Source organism: Musa acuminata, chromosome BXJ3-2, assembly GCF_036884655.1.
Source record: "Musa acuminata AAA Group cultivar baxijiao chromosome BXJ3-2, Cavendish_Baxijiao_AAA, whole genome shotgun sequence".
Taxonomy (NCBI): domain Eukaryota; kingdom Viridiplantae; phylum Streptophyta; class Magnoliopsida; order Zingiberales; family Musaceae; genus Musa; species Musa acuminata.
The window spans coordinates 34,311,732-34,322,033 of NC_088350.1; the positions used below are offsets into that span (position 1 = coordinate 34,311,732).

Consider the following 10,302-nt stretch of genomic DNA (forward strand, 5'->3'; position numbering starts at 1 on the left):
TCGTCGATGCATGCTCGAAGAAAAGCACTCGCGAAGAGCGCGCGGCGTGCTCGACGGAGGTCGCGATGGAGCGCGTCGGAGCCCACGCGGCCGAGGAAAGCGGGCGGGAGAGGCTTAAGAGGCACAGGATGGAGATGGCGGGGCGGGTGTGGATACCGGAGACATGGGGGCAGGAGAATCGACTAAAGGATTGGATCGACAGCTCGGTGTTCGACAGGCCTCTCGTTCCCAAGGGTTTGGTGTCGGCCAGGGAGGCGCTGGTGGAGGCGTGTCGACGGACGAGCTCCCGCTCGCGGCAGATAAGAAACCCATGCTAATCAATTCTCGGTCCTCATCATCACATGCTCTGTGTGTGTTCGCATGCTTGCTTGCTTGCTTGCTTGATGATATCATATGCTTGCTCGCATGGAACAAAAGCAAATATATTAGTATTCGCTCAGCTTTGACATTGAAACGTGTAATATTATTAGTATTGACTGCTTCTCATTCATGTCACCTTCTCTATTGATCGCAGCGGTTCATGAACAGTGCATGCATGTGTTTCTCGAAAACTAGAGAATCTCTACGGATGGTTCTATTGCTCTACAGTGAGATCATCTGATTCCTACCAAATTAATTCATTAATGTTGCTGAATTTTTTCTTTATGCAGTATTTCTTTTCTATAAACACAACCCGAAAAAGATTTCAGCTCAAAATCCTTTTGTTCTGATACCAGCTAACAGCTTAAGCTTGCAGATGAGACATCATCTTGATTCATATTTTTAACATATAGAAAACCAGAATCATATAGTGATTATCTTTGTGAATGATAGAAAGAAAGATTTTATTCTTCAATACAAACAATAGACTCGACCAAAGTTAAGGAGGAGTTTTTCATAGGTGTTTCATCAGCAAAATTTGTTTCACCCAAAAATTTGAGTTTGCTTTTGTTTCATCTCATAATCGAGTGTTGGATATATAAATATATATAAATTGAGTTTGCTTTTGTTTCATCAGCAAAATAGGGATTTATTATTTGTTGATATTATGATTTACTAAGAGTTTTCTATTAATAATAATTCAAATCACTTGTAATGTAGATGTATGATAACTAATATTACAATTTGTTTAGACAACTTTATTGTGATAACTAATATCTTTTCGAAAATTAAAATATATTTTCATCGGGTGTACTTATCGCTTACACGTGAACTCGAACTTGAGACCTATCACTTTGTGTAACAATGCAATAACAATGTACGGAGGATAGTTAAAATATATGTTGGATTATATAACTATATTCATCTAAGACGAATGCAAATTTAGACAAAGTTAAGATTATTTATGTATATATATCGTAAGAATCTAACGGATGATTGAAGAGGAGAAAGATTGATCAAAAGGGATTGTTGAAGAATGAATATCTATATTTAAGTTCAAGAAAGTTTACGATTATTCAACAAATTGCCCAACCTAACCATAGTAGTCATTCTCAAACATGACATGGATCCGATTAAGCCAACCTCGGATCGCCAACTCGGTTTGTTAGAACTCAAGTCGATTAAGTGTCAGTTTGTTATTTAATTACTTAAAATTTTATTTATAAATTATATGCAAAGGGGATACATGATCAAAAGATTAAAAAAAGGTCAACATAAAAATATAGCATATCTGCTGAGATATCTAATGAGAATAGATTTCAAGAAAGTGGACTACAAAACCTTCCCAAATTGGCACAACAAAGATTCATGAACCATTTTCTTAGGTAGGGATGGATGCAAGGAAGTGCATGAACTTGCCATCTTGCATTTGATGCCTAACCCTAATTATTTACCTTTATTGGGGGAAAAGGATTCATATGGGTCATGAAGTTTCATCCTTGGCACACAAAATAAAGATACATGAATCTTTCTTTTTTTTTTCTCCTTTAATTGGCTTATCAATCATTCATATGGAAAAGATTAACGTCGGCCATGAATTCACAAATCATTATATGGAGAAAGCATTTAATGAAAGATCAAAGATAATACCCAAAAAAATTGAAAGAGGAATATGGGTGTTGAATTGGACTCTCTATAAATCCCTTGGCAAACCTACCTACGAACTCACTCATCTTCTCTTCCCTTTTTACCTTCTTTAACTGTCTTCCCTGTGCACTAGCTTCTCCTTCATGGTGTTCATCACAAGTCTCACTCTTTGGTGGGCGAGATGGGATCAAAATCATCGGAGGTTTTCAGTTTTGTTGTCTCCGTAAAAAGGATCTCTCCAGTTGGATCCGGTTCGGACCTCGCGAAACATCATGGATGTCGTGCCTTTTTATGGAGGAACAAACATTTTTTGTTCCTTTCCCTTTGCAGTAGTTTGTGTCAAGTGTGAGAGGATTACCATGAATTGTATGGTTAAAGAAAAATTTCAGTGCAGGTGACAGCAAAGGGAAGAGAGAAGGCTGCAACTCCCTAAAACAAGAAGAGGGAGTCACTTCCATCTCAAGAGTTTATTATGTACTTACAAGATAGAAACATGTATTTGTGGATAGAAACCATCAAATATATTCTTTTTTTAAAGGAAAATACATTTATTATTATGTAAATATTTGCTTTTTTCTGAAAGGAAAATTTATTGATATTTGATATTTATTGATTAAGCTCTGTCTGTGAATAGGAATCACCAATGGTTCATTGTGTGTGATGAATAATGTATTTGATAGCTATGTCTTGATGAAATAGTGACAAAAAAATAATTTACCATTGCGCTAAGTATTATAAATATATCGGGATGTTTTCTTTAAAATTTATGATTATCAAATCAAATAATTTAATATGAAATTCATACATTTCAATCCTATATCTATTCCTCTTTTTCTAACATTCATGAGCTTTGTAGGCTCATGAGATTGTTGAAGGAAATAATATATAATATAATATATATATATATAAATTTCCTATGCAAGTATAATTCACAAAGACATGTCTTAATATTATATCATGTTTAATACGATGTTTTAATTCGAAACAATAATGACACATGCTAATATAGGAACTATACAATCATTATTAGGTTTATACCACCACACTCCTAAGTCCGAGTTTGAACCCTAATCGATACCATTATAATATAGGATAATATTTTTGACTTACAATTTTTATCATAAAAATCAGAATATTTTGAGTTGGGAGAAATGAAGTTTTCAAATTTTCATAACACTTTTTGATACTCAGCTGATGGGTTATTAATGAAAAAAGAAAAAAGAAAAAAAAGAAAAGCTTATGCTATTATCATAGTTAGCACACCCCAAATTTCCTCCTATAAATATGGAGATGCAGACCATTCCAATCCAATGGAGTCTTCCCTCTCTCTCTCTCTCTCTCTCTATATTTAGCATGCAAAAGGGAGGAGGAGATTGCAAGCACACCCACCGCCACAAGCTTCTCCTCCTCCGTTCCACTATATGTAGCTTTGCAGGCTCTCTCCCCTCTCATCGATCCTTCTCTTCCTTCCCCTTATATACACCCCCAACTCTGTAGGCACCTGCAACGATCACCATCCAGCACAAAGCAGAGGAGAAAGAGGAGAGAGGAGGGAGACGACGATGACCTACGTGAAGCCCTTCTTTTGCCTGGGGATTGCTTCCCTTCTTCTGGTCTCCGCCTGCGCCCATGGTATGAAGCCTTCACTCACCTTTCTCTCTCTCTCTCGCTTCTTGTTCTTGTTCTCGATGAAGCTACACGACGCTCTGTTCTTCTTCAGATTTCATCCAATTTGGATACGGCGGAGCAAATGGACCAGATAAATGGGGAAGCTTGAGCTCAGAATACCAATTGTGCTCTCAGGGGCTCCACCAATCCCCCATCAACATCGTCAAGAATGCGACGGCCTACAACCAAAACCTGGGTCCTCTTACCAGGGATTACGTCTCCACCAAGGCTTCCCTCGTTAACAATGGCTTCGGCATTGAGGTATGTTCCTTCCTTTTAACTAACTGATCCCCATGGAATGGTTGAAGGTAGTGATGTGGGCCTTGTTCTTGCAGCTGCGATACCAGGAATCTGCCGGGAAAGCAGTGGTGGATGGCAAGAGCTACAGCCTGACGCAGATGATTTGGCATTCACCTTCCGAGCACTTGATCGATGGAGAACGGTCTGTTTCGCGGCCTTTCCTGTAACTTGCAACGACAAGGAAACCGGCGCGTATTAACTCCTGCATTCGACAGGTTCCCGGTGGAGCTTCAGCTGATCCACAAGAGCGACGACGGCAACATCGCGGTCGTCGCCATCATGTACGACTACGGCCACCCCGATGCCTTCCTCCTCCAGGTATAACATCGCGGTCGAACTGCAGTCCGTTTGTTTGATGGAATGACTGACCGAATCCATCACCTGCCATTCACAGATCAAGGATGAGATGGAGAAACTGGCCATGGAACAGTGCTCGGCAGACCAAGAAGCGCAGATCCCGCTCGGTGTCGTCCAAACCAGGGCCTTGAAGCGCCGCACTCGCAAGTACTTCCGATACGTCGGGTCTCTCACCACGCCCCCCTGCACCGAGAACGTCACATGGAACATCCTCGGCAAGGTACGACCACGCCCTTCACCTTCACCACCTCCGCCTTGGCCTTCCATGGCTGACATTGCCGCTTGATTCAGGTGAGGGAGATGACCAAGGAGCAGGCGAACTCGCTTCAAGCGCCTCTGAGCCAGAAGTACCGCTACAACGCGAGGCCGGTGCAGCCGTTGAACGGCAGGTGCGTGCAGCTCTTCGACGAGACCCAGCGTAACAAGAAGCCGTCTTGATGCTACGGCGCGTGAGAGCTTGGCGTGCCTCTCCTTCTTCCTCTGCATTGAGTTGGAGATGCGTATGAAATATGAGTACAACTTGCGACGTCGTCTTTTAGCTAACACAGATTACTGTGGCTAAAATGTACTCAAATTCCGTTTGTGTTGCTAATATACATCGAGAATAAAGCTTTGAATTGTGGTTTAATGCATGGGATTAGTGGCTAATCACGTTTAATTCACTGGATTAGTGGTTACGATGCTCTACGAATAGTAGCACGATTAGATTACTCAGATCGTGCAATGAAACCGACGCATGTCGTCCCTACACGTCAACTCCCGGTGATCATCAAGACCGTTCGTCCTTTATCACCACATGAGATACGAAAGAAATGATCGGATCTTTCGACCGTTGGAGGAGAGTACAATGTATATTCCCGACAAATAGAAAGGTAGCCGTTGCATCTCCTTCGACCCCACGAGTCGAACGGAGAGGAAGAAGTTGCAGAGGAGGTGGGAATGGGTTGCGTCTCCTCCAAACTGCTCGTGAGGGAGGACGATGAAGAAGCCAACCACGTCGTCTTCCTCACCTCCACCACCTACGGCGTCCTCAACCTCGATCGCAGTGAAGCCGGTGGGAAGAGGGAGGATGATGAAGAAGAAGGACGGGAAGTCATTAAGAGGGAATGGAGGAGTGACACGAAGGAAGAGCCAGCGGAGGTCATCGACGCATGGGAACTCATGGAGGGCCTCGCCGACGAGACGCCGGTTTCGTCCCCGCTTAAGAAATCCCCAAAGCCTCACCCTTCGACGCACGCTTCCATCGTATCGCCGTCTCCCAGGAGTCGGAAGACTAGAAGAGAGTCGGGGAAAGAGAACACGGAGCCGCGGCGGGACTCGGCGAGGTGGGATCTCGACCCGAATCGGATTTGAGGCCCTTCAGTTCCTCGGATAACGCGAGGCGGGCCGGACTCGCTTCGTCGTTGACTCCGCGCAAGAAGCATGGGAGGGATTCCGGCGGCGGCTCTGTGTCCAGGAGGAGCCTTGGCCCGGTCTTCGACCCCGACCTTCTTGCTTCCCTGGAGAGGGAACACGTGGAGGAGGGCGAGCAGATGAAGAAGATGGTGGCCTTGGCCCGCGATTCCAGCGTCTTGCTCCAGTACTACGAGGAGAAGTGCCCGCCCGGCGGGCAGAACTCGGTGGTCATCTACACGACGACGCTGCGGGGAATCAGGAAGACATTCGAGGACTGCAACAGCGTCAGGTCCACACTCGAGTCTCACCGTGTTCGGGTCATGGAGAGGGACATCTCCATGGACTCGGGATACAGAGCGGAGCTGAGGACGCTGATGGGAGGAGCAAGAGAGGTCAAGGTCCCTGCGGTTTTCGTGAAGGGGAGGTTCCTCGGTGGCGCGGCCGAGTTGGCGAAGCTGGAAGAGGATGGGGCGCTGGGGCCGTTGCTGCAGGGGATTCCGAGGGCGGCGACGGCGTGCGAGGGATGCGGAGGGGTGAGTTTTGTGGTGTGTGTGGATTGCAGTGGCAGCTGCAAGGTGTTGGATGAAGAGGAGAAGAAGATGGTGAAATGTGGGAAGTGCAATGAGAATGGCTTGAGACACTGCCCCATGTGTTGCTGAAGGAGAGGGGGGTTGATAACTATCTACCCGTAGAAATGTATGTATGTCAATGTTGAATGTTGTATGTGATCATTGGACACCATGATATTTACACCATATGCCCTCTGTTATTGTCACTAGTAGTGCCTTTTCAAACACTGTTCAAGCAATTGGTAGGATTACAAGTGTTATCATCACAGGTTTGCATTAGAGAATTCTGTATATCAAACTTGATACACTAATTTGCATTTTGGATAGTATTAGCAAACAAGGTATGAAATTTCAATCTCTTTATTATCTCAGAGCATATCTGACATGTTTCATAGTTTTAATGAGCAGAGGCAGTGGCCAAACCACAAGAAACCTATTGATGTTCCCCAATATTGAAAGCCTCTCTCCATCATGTTTGATGAGAGCTTTATTTGCATTGACACAGGTCCTAAAATTTCAATAAACCACAATCCTCCATTATGGCACAACAACCTAAATAGAGTTGAATTCTCCATTCTTTATATTCCTGTTGGTCTAATTGGAAAATGTTAGCACTTCTGTCATTATAAACCACAATGTTTCCTGTCGTAAATTTATCATGGCTCATCTCCATCAACTCTTTTATTAGAAAAAAGGCATTTCGAAATCTAGGAATGTTTAGATTAACAGTACAATAATTTATCAAACTAAATTGATACAAAATGAAGCATGAGGCTCAACTCTGAAATAAGAGCTTTGTCTTAACAAAGCAACAAAAACCAAAGTGATAACTACTCAGTTACGAAACATCCAATAACCAAGTACAGAATAAGTACCTATTCCTAGAAACTCTGGGGAGACTAAAGTTCTCCTAGGTATTAGTAGCTCTGGTGTAGATTTGTTGGCTTGCATGAGCAGATACCATCCTGATAGCACCCCTTGCCATCAAATCCTTTATTGCTCTCCTTGCTAGTGATCCATTAACCTGAAAGAAATAAGCAACAATCACTTGAAGGAATGTCATGATAATGAATACTGTAATAACAACTCATGTCCAAGATCTTGTAGCAGAAGTAAGTTGTTAATGGAAAAACTACATTAACTTCTTACTCGAGAAATATGAAATACATCACAATCATAGTGCTAAATTTACTAACCTGAGGCATTTGGAAAGCCACTAAAGTAACACAATCATAATGCTAAAGCACAATCACACTTGACATGTGGACGAAGGCTTGGTTTGGGAATCTATTTGCATGTTTAACATACAAATGGAGAAAAGAGTTTGAGTGAATGTGCAATTATAAAATGCTTTGGGTGTTTAATAAAGAATAGATGAAAACTACATTTTAAATGTACATTGGCGTAAGTGTTGTTTGATAAAATTATATTTCAAAAATTCATTAAATATTTTATGACAAATTTACTCTTATATTATTTTTAATATATATTCAAAAATAAATATATTTTTTATTTAAATTAATAAGTAAATAAATAAATATATGTAATCTTATAAAAATTTTGTATGGCTCAAATATATTAAATAAAAATATATTCACATAAATAAATAAAATTTCATCGTGTAGAAAATATAAATCATGTTGGTTTGTTACTAAATCATTTTGATATTTTAGATAAAATCATAGAAAACTTTCAGAATTTAAAAAATTATATTATTAACTTACCAAAAATACTGAAATGCTAATGCTACCCCGGAGGTAGCATCATTTAGCACATAATTAGAGTTGGGACTGGGAGGTAATCCCATCAACTCTGTTAGGGGCCAACTGGGCCCCTAACAGAGTTGATGGGATGGCAGATTTGCTACCCCGGAGGTAGCAAATCCTACGATAGTAGTACCACCGCAGTGGTACCGCCAGTACTTAGGAAACCTAGGATGAGACCTTTTTAGGCTCCGAGTTTAAATCAACTTGAAGCCTATAAATACCCCTCTCATCCCTGGTTAACTAACACAAGCACAACGAGTTTAAATGTAAGAAAATGCTTAGCCCTCTAAGTGATCCGATTAACCTAAAGATGGCGAGAAAAGTGTAAAATGGGTCATTCAAAATGTCTATCATACTATCAATGATGTTAGAAACAAACCCAAAGTACTGGATTTGGAATTGACCACATATGCCTTTTGATAACCCTAAAATATTGGCCACATATTAGATCTTAGTGATAAATGCATCCAAAAAAACACTAAGCAGATATAATTCACATTATTGTTTTCACTGGACTTGTAAACTACCTAAGATCTAAGAAATGTTCTGAGAAGTATCGACCAATAGGACATTGCTGCTGGGAACTTACATCCATCATGTCAAAGCTTGCTAATGTAATATTCTTCTGAACCAAAATTTCAATAACTAAGGGATAAATTTTAACTTATTTGGTAGTTAAGTGGAATGATATCATTAAGTTAAGAATATAAAGTAATGCATAAGACAGAAAGTTTAACATAAACCCTTGAAAATACTGCACATTCAACCCAATGATTAGAGAAGATTGAGAAAACTAGCTACATTAACTACACTAAAGTCTCTACCTCTATCTTCTTGTGTATCTATGTATAACCTAAGCTGTAAGGCATATATTTACAGACGCTGAAAGTGCCTAAAAAGGTATGACCCTTTTCTCTACCTATACACATTTATCTCATAAAGATTTCGTTCACAATAAATTAAGACTCAAAGGAAATCAGATCTATCAAACCATCTCACTACACGATTGTAGTGGTTAAAGGATTCAATGAAGAAGAGGCTAAACAATCAAAGTAACAATAAATTACTTCCGAGATATAAAGTGAGGCAGAATTCTTATTAGAAATCAACACTGGATCCAGCGAACAGGATAAAGTCGAGATCTTTTTACCCGCAATCTCTCGGAGAGCACGGAAGGAGTAATCTGCTTGAACTTGGGAACCTCGGAGAGCATCTTATCGTAGCTCGCCTGGTCAAAGAGGACCGCATTGTTCACCTTCTCCTTCTGCTTTCCCTTGCTCCACTTCTGCAATCCAAACCCTAATCCACATAAGCACCAGAGAAGACAACGAAAGAAAAGGGAAAAAAACCCTTAAAAACCAAATCTTTAACGCTATAACCACCACGTACCTTCTTCTTCTGCTTGCCTCCACCGGATTTAGCCGGCTTCGAGGACGGGGGTGCGGCCTTATCCTTCTTGGGCGCCTACCTCAGACACCAAAGAAGCCATTAGCGACTTAATCCATAGGATATACCGTAACCGAATGAAGAAAACGAGAAGAAAGGAAATCGAGATCGGTTTACCATCTTCTTTCTTCTGGATTCAAAAGCGGAGAAGAAGAATAGCTACGGCGCTTCGGAAGAGGCGGCTACCGCGGCTCCGGGTGGCTTTATAAGGAAAAGGGCGGCTCCACGGCTAGGGTTTTGCGTGGCCTCCGCTAACGTGCACCGGACCAAGATGGGCCATTTCAAGCCCAATTCAAACCCTATGCAAGTTGATTTAGTAGATGAGGGGCATATTATTCCATCTCATATAGTTAATTATGATTAACATCTTTTGATCATTATATTTAAAAAAATAGTATCCGGAACTGAAAGTAAAATATTTAATCTCCATTCTTCTTATGTCGTTAATTTTATTAATGAAAAAAATCGTATGTATTTTCACGTATAAAAAGTACGTGAATAGAAAGGATAAAAATATAATTTTATTATTTTTTTAAATTATTAATTTTATATAAAATTCTTGCCCATCGCACCTATCGCCCGCCGCTCGCCTTCCACACTTACTCACCCACTACACCTACTTGCCCACAGCACTTGCTCGCTCAACGCTCATCCGAAGCAAACTCTTTGTCATTAGGGTGTGACGAGTGAGTAGCGGGCGAGCAGGGGTGACGAATGATAGGTGTGACAGGCGATAGGCAAGCAGGTTGGAAAGAGCAAATGATGAGGAAATAAATCAAGGCAAGAAGTTCATA

The 10,302-nt window shown here is 41.2% G+C and overlaps 2 protein-coding genes and 1 pseudogene across 2 annotated transcripts; 2 read left to right on the plus strand and 1 right to left on the minus strand.

Annotated features, from left to right (window-relative positions):
* The first annotated feature begins 3,335 nt into the window (after window positions 1–3,335).
* On the plus strand, window positions 3,336–4,960 carry LOC135632136 (alpha carbonic anhydrase 1, chloroplastic-like). Its single transcript, XM_065140577.1, has 6 exons — window positions 3,336–3,639; window positions 3,728–3,936; window positions 4,011–4,117; window positions 4,191–4,293; window positions 4,370–4,552; window positions 4,624–4,960. Exons 1-6 carry the CDS (start codon window positions 3,570–3,572, stop codon window positions 4,768–4,770), a joined length of 819 nt encoding a protein of 272 aa, XP_064996649.1. The 5' UTR covers window positions 3,336–3,569; the 3' UTR covers window positions 4,771–4,960.
* A 286-nt stretch (window positions 4,961–5,246) lies between these two features.
* LOC103976524 (uncharacterized) lies at window positions 5,247–6,562 on the plus strand (annotated as a pseudogene).
* Window positions 6,563–7,078: 516 nt separating this feature from the next.
* Window positions 7,079–9,731, minus strand: LOC135631333 (small ribosomal subunit protein eS25w). Its single transcript, XM_065138914.1, has 4 exons — window positions 9,626–9,731; window positions 9,452–9,526; window positions 9,213–9,347; window positions 7,079–7,320 (listed from the first exon to the last, which is right to left on the minus strand). The coding sequence occupies exons 1-4, from the start codon at window positions 9,626–9,628 to the stop codon at window positions 7,207–7,209; spliced, it is 327 nt and encodes a 108-aa protein (XP_064994986.1). The 5' UTR covers window positions 9,629–9,731; the 3' UTR covers window positions 7,079–7,206.
* Between the last annotated feature and the right edge of the window lie 571 nt (window positions 9,732–10,302).